This window comes from Limulus polyphemus, unplaced genomic scaffold (assembly GCF_000517525.1).
Source record: "Limulus polyphemus unplaced genomic scaffold, Limulus_polyphemus-2.1.2 Scaffold1067, whole genome shotgun sequence".
NCBI classification, from domain to species: Eukaryota; Metazoa; Arthropoda; class Merostomata; order Xiphosura; family Limulidae; genus Limulus; species Limulus polyphemus.
Window position 1 is genome coordinate 289297 of NW_013666677.1, and position 13811 is coordinate 303107.

The 13811-nt window shown below is 33.8% G+C and overlaps 1 protein-coding gene across 1 annotated transcript in view; it reads left to right on the forward strand.

Moving 5' to 3' along the window:
- LOC106461962 (eukaryotic translation initiation factor 4 gamma 3-like) overlaps positions 1-13811 on the forward strand; it is a 70477-nt gene that overhangs the window by 5548 nt on the left and 51118 nt on the right. Inside the window, exons 2-3 of the mRNA XM_013921831.2 lie at positions 7732-7924; positions 8404-8604. Coding sequence (XP_013777285.1) covers positions 7772-7924; positions 8404-8604 — 354 coding nt within the window. The 5' untranslated portion in view covers positions 7732-7771. The remainder of the gene's footprint in view (positions 1-7731; positions 7925-8403; positions 8605-13811) is intronic.

Sequence of the window (13811 nt, forward strand, 5' to 3'; positions counted from 1 at the left end):
ACTGTTGTGTCCTGGTAGTCAAGCTGATAGAACATTGGTATCAGACCACTGTTGTGTCCTGGTAGTCAAGCTGATAGAACATTGGTATCAGACCACTGTTGTGTCCTGGTAGTCAAGCTGGTAGAAAACTGGTTTTTAAGTCTTTGTTGTTTCCTGGTAGTCAAGCTGGTAGAACATTGGTCTTAGACCACTGTTGTGTCCTGGTAGTCAAGCTGGTAGAAAACTGGTTTTTAAGTCTTTGTTGTTTCCTGTTTTTTTTATACAATATTTGTGCACCACATTGATTTTAGATTTACGATGATGCTGGTTACAGGGTCTCTAATAATTTAAGAGTCACTCAAGAACAGTAGACAAAAGGTTTTGTGAATATCACACTAAGTTAATGAAAAACAAAAATATGAAACAGTAAGAAGAACAATCTCTTAGAAGACTTGAAACTTAGAGAAACTAGTTTTAATATATTTGTGCATCCTCTAAAGTCTCGTGTTGTCTTTTGGCAGAAAAACTGGTCAACTTCAAATTTCTTAAGAACACTTGTGGCTAGAAAGTGTTTATCTTCAAGTGTCCTTGGGACATGTTAAAATTAGGCAAGCTTTTGATTAAGTAACTTTTAGCAATTCTTTTTTTATGTAGCTATCCGTTTTTTATTTAACAAAACACAATATTGTGTTCTTTTATTACTAATTCTATTAATTACTGCTGGGGTGCCTTATATATTTCATACAGAGAATGAGTGGTTTACCCAGTTTTTGTTCGATTGGTTGCATACAGTGCTATGATAAGTGAAAACGTAAAATGACCGGTATGTTACAATATGTGGACACCTGGTACTGAACAATATAAAAAGAAACTGGTCATTTGAGTTTCTTTTACTCAAGTTAATTGTAGGATTTTTAAAATGTTTATAATTTCGAAATTGACATATATCTGGAGTTGATGTATTTATAAATCTGACACGCGGTACCTATCCTTTCCTCAGTTATAAAGAGATGTACTGAACAGTGTACGTTTTGTATTTATCCATCGTCATACTTCCTAAGTCCTTAGTAGGAAAGTATATTTTAATTTCGCCAAGATTCTAGCTATATCTACTACTCACGTTTCCTGTATTTTGTTGAGTTTGTTAGTTACAGTTTAAAACACGTGTGCATACGTTCAAAAAGAAAATCTTAGCATAAAAAGAAAGCCAGGTGTAGTAAAAAAAAAAACTAGTTGGAAACGCTTAGTGTTCACTTTTCACTCACATGGGCGTCCTCAGAAATTTTTCCGGGGGGGGGGGGGCACAGTAATGTGAAATTATGAATTGAATAAAAAAATCGTATACGTTTGCTGAATAAATAAAAAAAATAACCATATTTCTCATTTTCCGGGGGGGGGGTAAGTGGTCCCTCTTGCCTCTCCCTGCGGATGCCCATGTCCACTCTGTTTTTAAATCCTTTAGCGAAAAAAAAGTTTTAAAAACCGTATAGATTGACGTATAACGTCAGTTATCAACAAGAAAGTATGTGGTGAAAACCATATTGGATATGTATATTTATATGGTGCTCTCAGTTGTAAAGTGGGGAAATTTTAAGGGTGGGTTGGGGTTTGTTTGATAGGATTTTTTTTTAAGAAGCAATTGACTCGCCGTGAGTGTTGTAAAATTATCTGAAGTTCGTGCCTCTATGTCATTAAGTACGCTTCCCCCTTTCAGCTGTGGATGTGTCAGTCGGTTCAAAGCCCTGGCTGGCTGTCACCCTTCTGGTCAATAGGTCAAAATTAGAGACGACATTACAGCGGACCTTGGAGGACTCTGAACTGGCCGTTTAGCCTATGTGCTCATATAGTACCGTTCAGGTTCAAAATACCATCACTGTTCGCCACGTGTGTTCAACAGTCGATGGTATTTGTAAAAAAACATCATTACTGACGTACATTTCACTCGTTGTGTCACAAACTATATGTCCTTGTGAGTTTATATTTGTTACTATAGTCTTCTGGCAGTTTCCAACTGCCTTGAACGATAAGTTGACTGGAAGAAAGGTAAATAATTTTGGTTAAAAATTTAAATTTTCAGTCGCCGAAGAGCGGTAAAAGACAACGAAATATAAAGCCAACTAAGAAAATTGGTGGTATCAAATTTTAAGTGGTCTTAGATTAAAGCCAAGACAAAAACTCGTATATAAAAATAAAATAACCAACTTAACACATGTCACTAGGCTGCCCACCTACTTGTGCTACACAGCCGACTAATTTTCAGGTTTTCTAATCGAAAATTTTGTGTATTTGCTTTTATGTACATCACACGTTGCTACATAGTTTAAAGTAAGAAATTAATTACAAATATTCTAATTTATGAATGATTAAGAAATAATTCAAGTTCACTGAATATTTTGGTCTAATTGTTGAGGCCTGAGTGTGGCACAGTGGTTAGCGTGGCGGATTATGAATGTGAGGCTGCGTGTTTCATATCCTGTTATCGATATATATATATATGTGTGTGTGTGTGTGCGTATAAATAAAACTGCAGTTGTCATTCTGAGGCAGTGGGTGTGTTATAAAAGTGACAGGCAAAGCAAATCTCATTATTAAATCAATCAAGAATAACCCAAGAGTTGGCGGTGGGTGGATGTTGACTAGCTGCTTTCTCATAAGTCTGTCACTTCTAAATTATTCAACAAACAATTAAAACTGTTTGTTAGCTTTATCCGGTTTATTGTCGATATTACAAAATAAAGATGCTTAATTTTGAAACACAGTTTGGTTTACTTGATAGGTATTTTCAGTGATCGAAAGTTCTATTGACCTGAATGTTTTATCTGTCCTGACACGTAATGCATAAGATAACTACTTGCAACGTTACACTGAATTATACGTTGACGATCGCATTCTGTGTCACTAGCCTCTTGTAATGCAGGGAAACCGGAAGTGGATTCCCCTAGCTGGCGATGGTGTTTACGTGTCACGTGCTCTTGTCTTATTTCACCATAGAGAATTAACGTTTTGTTCGTCAGGTTTGTAATTTGCGCAGTTGGGTGTAATACTTTTTATTGTTTTACTACGAAATATCTGTTCGAAAAGGGCGCGAAATTGAGGATATTTATGAAGTTAGTTGCGAATATATTTATGTGATATGGACACGTTTTGAGGTCAGATTTGAAGGTGATCGAGTTTTACGGTTTATGATTATTTTACGTTGTTTCAGTGTATGTGGTGATATTAGATATGATAAGTATCAGAATTTGTTATTAAGGTAATTTATTCTTATGTTTATTTTGACATATTTAGCGATTACTCCAGTAGTTCGATGGGTGTTATAACGTGATTGTTTATGTACATTTGAGAACTCGTAATCATAAGACAATTTTGATAAGCCCTCTTTAAACGTTCTCTACTTTTGGGATATGAAAAAGTTGTGGTTTTAAGTGAAAATATAAGCTTAACGGATTTAAAGAATGTAACTGCCTTAGAAACATTTTATTTTATACAATATGTTTAGTAGTCTTATAATTTTTTTGAATTGTGACAATAAAAAATATATTGTTATGAATAACTCCTAAATATAAAGGTGAAAGAACGTGAAAATGTGATAAGTGTAAATGATCTGATTAATAATTAACTTGGTGAATATCAATAATTAAGTTTTGATTAAAAATTTTTTTAGACAAAACACACACACACAAAAAAACAGTTTTGTATGTAGACTGTTGGCCATATTTAATTGTAGGTATTAATTTAAGAAGTAACATGAAAAATGAATGAATGAGCATTATTGATACATTACAAAATACAAAAAAAATGTTTGAAATAACACTTAACACTTTCTGTATATTTTAATATGCTTAAATTTAAGTTAGTTTCTAAGGTTTATTTCTAAAAAATACTTGGCAGTAGAGTTGAAGTTTTAATGAGTGATAATGAAAAAAAATAAACTTAATTTGGAAAAGTTATATTTTTACAATTCAGTATTATATATTCATAGTTTTGTTATCTAATACCAAGCACAGTAGCCTATATTTTAATAGTTCTTATTCCAAATATAAGAAGAATTGTCCCATTAAACTAGAAAATATTTACAAACTTCTTGCTAAAGTTACAATTATAAGCCAAAACAGAATTACTAATACTTCTTAGGGCGATAAATTGTTGAATGTTTATAAGTTTGTTTGGTTATTGTAAGTTTTGATTACTGGCTTATATTTCTGGTTGACATTGTTGCTATTAATTATTGGTGAAGTAGCTTCCAAAGGTACACAGTTTTCAAAAACTTGTATATGTTTGGTAAGATCGAATTATCCTATGATGACTAACAAATTAATTAATTGACATTTAGTATTGTATTAGTTACAAAGTCACTTTTATATGTACATTGAAAACAGGGTATAACTGGCTGAATAAAGCCAAGATATCTGTCTAATAAGTGTATCTTCAAATGACATTTTTATATTTAATTTTTTTTGTAGTTAGAACATTGTATAAACCTTAAAAAGGAGGGAAGGTGAATTAATGTGGATGGGTAACATATTTTCATTAAATTTGAACATGGAGCATAGAAGTATGTAACAGTATAGTTAACTGACTGAATGAATTAAAATCATGTTGATAAAATATTCTTATTCTTAATCACCATTTCTATGTTAACTTACATATTAATCAACAAATTTTTATATTAGAACTATGTGAAACTTTGAATTTGAAAAAAAAAAAGTATTGTAATACTTTTTTTTTTTTAATAAGAGGCAATCTTTATTTTTGATTGGTCTGAAAATTTTAATGTCAAAAAATAGTTGAAGTTTCATGGTTTGCTAAATTTATGGTGTCTTTATAGTCCAGGAACCTTGGTTAGATGTGTGATATTCCACTAGCATGGAATTAGGTTTTGACAATCTTATATAATGTTTTGTCGTTCTGTTACACTTTGGATTGTCTCTCTCTCTCTCTCTGAAAAATATCTAAATATTCTGTACTTCAGCTGCCTGCTATTTTGAAGTGGTTAGTACTTCAAGGTATCTACTATGACCTGTTTGTATGAAGAGAGTAAGATCTTCGATAGTTCTTTTATGGTGTGTAACGATGAGGTAATGTTCGGAAAAAGGAAATAGTTTTGTTTTTGGTAGGATTAAAGAACTATAATGCCCTTAAAAAACATCAAATTATTGTAGAAGTTACGGCCCTTAATAGTCTTAATCTTTCTGTGTTATTAAGCCTCATAAATTGATATACATTTCTCAGTTTATTTAATGTTTTAACGAATTGTAATGATGAGAATGAACATGTTTTGCTGTATTATTTGTACTTATTACTTAAGTTTAAACACATACAGGTTTTTATGTCGTACCTCAAACACTTGCCAACTTTGCGTGTCCATCAACTACTGCTTAACTAATGACATTGACACAATTTTTCTCAGTATGCTTTATTAAGTCACCTAGGTGAAGGTAGGCTGCCAAGACATAAGGTACAGGTATTTTTAGATTAACGAAAAAGACTTGAAAGGGGGAATATGGCATTTTTCCAAGAAAAAAAAAAGGGGTCTTTAAGATCCTCAGACTTTAAGGTAGAATATTAAATGTATGTATTATTATGCCATAGTTTTGTTTTTGCTGAAATTATGTTGAAAGTAGAAGAATTTGGAAACAGAGCCAATAAAACGCATACTAATGTGATCTAGTGTTGAGTAAAGTTTTTCAAACAGTTGATGTAGGTAATTTTTTAAGTCACCTGTTTAATTGAATTTTGATGTGTACTTTAAATTTATGTAGCTGCTGTGCCTTTTGTAAAGTTTTAAATTTCTACATAATTTCAGTAAAGAGTAATTAGATAGCACAACTAAACAATGACAAGTAGAATATTATATGATGTGAAATCTTGTTTGCAAATTTGTCATATACGCTAAAACTAGACAGTACACTTTTAGATATTTCTTTTCTAATTCACTGAATAATTATCAGCATTTTTTTATTCTCTGCTTGTTGTACAAAAATGATATGGTCTGAAAAACATAGGAGAAGCTACAGGTAGGACTGTATTTCTAACAGACAGTAGTAGACACTGTCACCTTACGACACTTTCAGGAAGGAATAGATTTTTTTCTTTAAAAATATAGGGTAGGCTTAAATTTTTACTTTTCCTCAGGATTGGGTGTCTCTTTTTGGTTGTACGTTATTCATTATGGATAATTAAATATTACTAAACAGCATTGAAAGTTTAGTCTTAAGAGGAAATGTAAAGAAAGTTATAATAATTATCATATATAAATATGTACACACATTTTATGAGTCCTCACAGTCTGAAGGTCACAAGTTCAAATCTCTGTCATTCAACATGCACCACCTACGTGGCTGCTGACTGGGCCAGCCAACATGGTGTAAACATTTTTGATTTAAAAAATATATACTGGCTGACCCTAAACTAGTTGGGATCAAAGTATGAAGAAAGTAGTCCCTAATACAAAAGTCACTAAAACCAAATAAGATATGAAATACCTATAAATTCACCCTCTTCCATTCAAGACAACACTGAGACATAATGTTTAAAAAAAATAAAATGAAACAGAATTCAATGATCTGTAGCAAAAAGATGGACAACCGATTACTGGATTAAGTTCATATTACACTGTAAAATATTTTGCATTATTTTCTGTTTATCTTTCACTTACTTCATTGTTTAGAAGCTTGATGTTCTGTCAGCATTTTTACAGAGTTTTGTTACAATTTTACAGTATTATGTATTTCGACAATTTATAAATTCAATGTTAGTTTGGTATAGCAGAGTGATGTCTGCTTATATTTGTTGTGTGCTATTAGGTTCATATTAATAAGTAATATTATTATCATAGTTTAATCATATATAGATAGAATTAAAATTATAGTGATAAATTATGTTTTATTTTGAGATTTATTTCAAGAAGGTTGTAGTTAAAAAATCTTATATAAAATAAAAGCTTTGTTATCCGACATCTTCATACCCGGAAAGCTCTTGGTACTGGAAATTCCATTATCTTCAAGTAAAAATGCTCGTTGTAGCTTAGTGGCACTACTATGGCTTTGTTTACATTTTTTTCCTCCTGGCAGGTTTTAGTTGTTAGCCACCTGTACTGTGATTCACATTTAAAATGCTGTAGTTATAAATGTTTTTTTACAACATGTATCATTGTTTAAAACTGCTGTTAGGTTAGAAATACTGTACTTTAGAGCAGTAATAAGGTATCAAAAGTTTTCCTGTAAAATATCGTAAGGGAAAGTTTTGTAATTGGAATTTTTACCTCTACGACACCTGTCCAGGTCTGACAGATTCCAATAATAAAGATTTTTACTTTATGTTGTATTAAAAAAAAACTTATAATTTGCATATTTCTTAATAAGTATTGACAACAGATGCTGCTTCCCTGAGGTTTGATCCCTTGTCTGGATATTTATATTTCTTGAAACAATGCTCACGTGTAACATACAATGATTATATACGATAACTGATTATATTAATAAAAAAAAATGGGAATCAGTTTCTGAAAATTAATTTTGTATTTGAATAAAAAAAATTTTAATGTTAAAAATTTATCATTTAGATTTTCTTAGAAAACGACTTTAACTTAATTGTATCTTTGATTAGCCATTTGCTGGATGTATGTGTGTAACTTTGAGTATTACTGCAGCAGAAAGACTTGTAACACATATTTATCTTCATGTTTTAGCCTATTATGAATAGGTGAGTTTATCGATACAGCCTTGTGAACTTTAACAGTTTTTCTACCAGATAAACACCATCATCTTTCCCAAGTGCTTCTCCTCATGACATGAGTAAACCTGGTCCCCTGCCCCAGCAAAGTGTGTCAATGGCAGGGCTTCAGCACTCCCAACAACCTCAACCAATCATGCCTAAACCAACTGTTAGTGGAGCTGGGACTGTACCTCACCAACAGCTTTCTGGACCTCAGACTGGGATCACGGCAAGTTGACAAAAACAAAATCTTTGAATACCATACAACCTGCCCATGTTTGTCATATAAATATAAATGATAATAAATATGTAATACAGACTACAGTAAAAGCAGAGATTACCTTTAAATTTATGAGTGTAATACTGTAGAAATCTGATCAATTAATTCTTTCAGTGTTAAAATGTTTCACCGATGAGTTATAAAGTAGGATTCTTTGCTATACTTATATATTTATTTTGCATATGTACTCATGTTCTTATTGTTTGGCCAAAGCTTGTAAAATGAAAACTTTACTTATAATTGGGAATTTTTTTTTGTAACTGTTGGTGTGTAGGTAGTTTCTTAAAGTCTACAAAAGATTTAGAATTATTTTTAATATTTCATGTAGTCTCTGGAAAAGTGAATCCAAATTAGAGTAACATTCGGGTAGTTTAAATATATTTTTATCTTCAAATTTAAAACTAACAACAACTTTTACTTTCTTTCAGTCATTCTATCCACCATCAGCACAAAATGTGCATAACATGCACCCGTCGAACCTCTCTACAATGAATACAAACCCATCTGCCCTGAACCATGCCCCCCAGTATCAGACACAGATGGGTGTTATATACCCAGGAAATCACACGTATGGAGCTCATATGGCTCCACAACCAGTGCTGATGCCGGGTTCAGTACCAACTGTTCCTGTAAGTAGATATTGAGAAGTATTGACAGCTGAATAACGACATGAAAAGCTGTTGTTAATACCAAGATATGTGTAAAAATTGAATTATAACACTCCTTGTGATACATAAAAATATGTATCATCTTCATAGCACATAGCAATTAAAATTCATTACTTATAGCTAAGAGTCTGGCATGGCCTGTTGGTTAGGGTACTTGACTCACAATCTGGGTGTCACAAGTTCGAATCTCCCTAACCAAACATGTCTGTCTTATAGGGTTGCTGACTGGGCCAGCTACAATGGTGTAAAAATTCTTAGTTTACAAAAATACCAGGTGATCCCAAACTAGTTAGGATAAAGGGAAAATAAAAAACTTGTAGTCAAAACACATTTCATAATGAAATATTTGCAAGATGTGTAGGGTTGATAAAATATGTAGTCCCTGTAGATTTGAATGTCTTTTTTTTTTTTCAATTAATAACCACCCAGTGTAGGAAAGTAGTTTAAACCAGTTTAGTGTGTTTTCTTCTAATCTGGTTGTGGTGGCAGCTGTTTGGCCAATTTTGGGGGCCCATTCTTTATTTGCTGTTAAATCACTGTTTAAGTACTTAAATACTAAATATCAAATTATCTGTGTGCTATTATTTTTAGCTATTCACCTTTCAATTGGTCTTTAAGCAGTGGCACAGTTAGTATCATTTTAAACTTTGGGTGTTCTTTTGTATCAAAGAATTATCAACTACTTACAATGAGCAGCAAGTAATAACTGGCAAAGCTTAAACTTTTAGTCCTTAACCAAACACTGCATAAAATGTGTTTAATCTCCATATGATTTATTAATTATTCAGTTTTTATATATTACTCGACAAATTAAAACCACTTAACATTCTACTATTCCCATTGTATTAATTTCTACTTAGGCACTTTTCAAACAGATATGGTGAATGTACTTTGAAAACCAAAAAATTTAAAGGAGAAATTCCCCTTTTGGTTCAAAATTCTAAACTTGCATGGCAGTGTTTCACAGGGAAGACATTTTTGTGTCCATGCAGTAAAAGAACTAAAATAGCTGTTGAACTATTAAACCTTTGACCTCTTGCACTTTGACCTTGGTAGTCAGTGTTGAGCTCTTTTGTTCCAAAAATGCTACTCACTTATTCACAAAACTAAGAACTTTATCTGCCACTGCCAAAAAGATGATTTACATATGTGCCAACCTCGAACAAAACTCCCACCCCAACATATGTTAATGTGTACTGTGCCAGTCTGATGAAGTCGGCATTAGACTAGAGCTTTCCACTAATAAGATGACACATCATACACATGCAGAAGTGCCATCGAGCACATTGTGTATTACCACAAGCTCATTTCTTTCCTTAGCATTGCTTGGCTTCACACGTTTTTTTTTTTTCACTAGGAATTACTGACTTTTGTGTTCATTATTTTAAGACTTTATGTTACCTTTATTTTCTTGACATAAAATAAGATAAAATTTGTTTTAATATTTAAGTTATAATTTTTGTTCTGAATTATATTAATTTGATTTCTTCTCTTCATGAAATTACAAAATTTCAAGACATGTTCCAGAGTGTCTTTGAAAGTACTGTTCTTCATGATTATTAATGCAGTGTTTGGGTTTCAATGATTAAGCTCCAATTTCGCCATTACAATAATAACTAAGGTCTATGTACCAGACCAACTTTAAAAAAAAACGTGTATGTAGATCAGCTTGAATATGAATTCATATGTCCACATTTCTGATGTCTCCTGAAGTGACATTCTAGAAATGGTGTTGTCTGCTATTATTTTCAATGGCTTTTGAAGAACTCTGAAAGTCAGTGATGTTACAACAGTGTGCACCATTCTAATCTTATATCCAGGATTTCTGACCTCCTACTTCTGTTGCTTCAGCTGAGCATGTCTCATCTTGTGGTGATATTCACCTACAATTCCCACCACCCCCACCTCTTGATTTTGCTTCTGGGTTTTCCCTTCTTGACAAGAACCAGTTAACCCCCATTTTCATCATTTACTGAGTTGTTTCCATGGGTATGTGATATTTTCATTTTCTCCAGTTGTTTTTTGCTGAACGTTTAGCTACCTTACTGCATGAGCAATCTTCTTCTAAGTTCTTCCCCTGATATTTGTTGTGTTCATGCTGAAACTTTGTTTTTTTGTCTGAACTTTGTACTGAATCCCAGCTACCTTTTCCTCAAGAATCTTATTTTAGGAGATTTGGTTATGATTGTTCTTCATTCTATTGAATCTTTTGTTCAAGCTTGGGGATTTCTTCTTTCTCATTCCTTATCTTGCTCTTGCTCAACTTCTTTGCTCTCTGTCCAAATTCCATCTTGCATCAGAGGCTCTACAACCCCAACGGGTTCCCTAGGAAATGATTTCACCAACCTGTTTTCCACTTTGGCCTAAGTTTCTAAAATCTTTTGCAGTATCCCACTTAAACTTTTTTGTTGTTGTTCTTTCTGAGATTTGCTTGGTTGGGATGTCTTGCACTCTGGAGTTACCTCCCTTAGTTTTATCTGTGGGACGTCTGTGTGACACCCTTCATTCGTGGTGAGGTTTTGGAGGAAGTTTCTTAATCATTGGAAATTTAAACTGGCAGCTTTGCAGCAGCCTTCTTTGCTCATTTCACTCATCCTCAGAAGCATCATAGGGTAGCCCTCTCTGCTGCTTATCATCATCTTGATACTTTCCGACATCCCCTCCCCATCTTGGAAGGCTGGATGTCACAGAGAGCATTTGTAGCTATAGCCATCTCTCAACTTCAGGTCAGTGGGAGATCAATTCTCCAACTTTGTGCATCTGTGGACTTCTTTTTCAGATGACTTTTGGGTCATATAGGTGCTTTCTGAGAGCCTTCCCTGTCTTTCCACAGTTAATATTTTTCTTTCCACCTCCACCCCTTCATTGCCTTTGCATCTTCGCTGCCTGGGGAGGAGGCTGTACTTTCTCTTCAGGTTAGAAATGTTGTGTATCAGGCCCTCAACCCCATTGTGGTGTTTTCCTCCCATCTCTTTGTCATTTTCACAAAGACACGCATTTGGTGACCAATTGTTGTTTTATTGTCCTTGAACCAATTTTGTGTTATCTCTTGGTTCAAGATTGATGATGTTGTCAATCTGATGTGGGTGTTCTCTCCTGGATAACAAAGTTTGATGTTTCTTATGCATTTCTTCACATTTTGATTTGTTCACCACCCATCACTTTCTCTAATTTGTCCAAGATTGTCAAATTTTCCTCTTCCAAGTCCTTCCTTTCAAATTGGTTTTAGCCCCTTGTGTTTTCATTCAAGTCCTGAGGACATTTGCTTCAATAATACATTTACTAGGCCTGTTTTTTACTATTGCCTGCAACTCTCCTTCTCCTTTAGGAGTCACCTTGTTAGAGTGGCTGTTCAAGCTTTACAAACCCACCCTGCCCCCATTAATTATCTGATTCACTTAGAAAAGTAACACAGTGAATCAGCAGCCAATTTATGGACTTGTAACGCTCCACTCTGAGGTATGTTTTCCTATAGTAGATGGAATACCAATGGCCTGTTATGTAATTTTGTGTTGAAACAAACAGTTATATGATACTTTACTTTATATCACTGTAGGTTATTATATTTTAAAGGGATTCTTTTCAATTCATTTGTGGGACAGTCTTTGCTTTCTTTACATCTTTGATTTATGGAGCTTCAGTTACCAAAGCTCTCATGTTTCCTTCATGAAAGATTGTCTTTTTTAGAGACTTTGACTTCTCTTGAATCCCATGTTGTTTTTGGATGTACCCATATGTGTCCTATTCAGTGGACTGGCTGATCACTGGAGTATATCCAGTGTTTCACTGTTGTTGTTTTGTTTTTTGCCATTTCCTCCATTTTTTCATCTGTCATCATGTGTCTCAGTTGATCCAACATGACCTTGAGCATCCTTTTTCCTTTACCTTGCCCATGCTTACACCTATTCACAGGTGTCCTTCTGTCCAGATAACACTTCCACTCTTTGGTTCTTTTGTTGTGATCTATTCAGACAACTCCACTATTGTTTCTTACTTCAACCAGCAGGAAGCCATTTGTTTTTGGGACCTCTGCTTTCCATCTTTAGACTTTCACTTTTGGATGCATGACTACCACATTCAGTTATCAGCTTATCATGTCCAAGGAGCTTTGAACTTGGTGGCAAATTGCCTGTCTTGACTATACCATGCCCTTCCCACAGTGTGGTTTCTACATCTATTGTTTCAGAGGTTTTGCATGCACTCTCATAAACACCTTTTCCAGTTTTCAAATCACCAGACCAGGTCTCTGCAGATCTGTCTGTGGATGCTCTGAATCAGAATTTGTCTAATCCCTTTTTCTATATGTTTGTCAACAGTCTTCTCTTCTCTTTTCTTTCTCCAATACTTACAGACAACTTCTGAGCCTTTCTCATCAATGGTCCTTCTTCCCTGGTACCTTTGTTTAGTTCTCAAAGCTTCCATGTATCCACTATTCAAACCTTTGTCCACCTTTTCCTGAAAACATATTTTCTTCTTTCTCTCTCCTTCTCGCTTTGGAAGATGTCACTTTGTCATTTTTCCTTGGACACCTCCTTAACTTGTTACCCCAGGGAAAAGTTGATTTGATGTTATTCCCACACTGTTCCTTTCTCTCTAAGATTGGCTACCTGGGAGGGTGATAAGGTGTTTTCTCCAATATTCTCCCTTCAGTTTGATCATTTCATTTTTCTCATATGGGCAGTTTATTGTTATCTTGTCTATACTGCCGTTAATTAGGTATTTGTTTCCTCATTTTTTTTTCTTGTGAATTATCACCTTTTACTGTGACTAGTTGGGTTACACACTCAGCCAGCTTAGTAATAAAGTAAACCAATATCGTGTGTAACAGTTAAAATGTTAGTAAAAAACAACAGTGAAGGAACAAACTATCAAAAGACTCCAGAAGACAACATGAGATTGAATATATCCAAATTAGTTTTTCTAGTTTCAAGTCTTTTTATAGTTTGTTCTGTGGACTGTGGTTTTCTCACTAACTTCTCTGGAAAGTGACTCCTTTCATTTTTTACATGTCATCTACCATAAAGTTGCTAATCTCGTGGCTACTCTTGAATCTGGCCATTGACGTCCTCTAGAAGTGATACTTCAGGTTGGATTTGGATGGTTTCCAACATCTTTGTCACATACCTTAAACAACATTATCATTTCTTCCATTCCCAGTTGCCATTTTC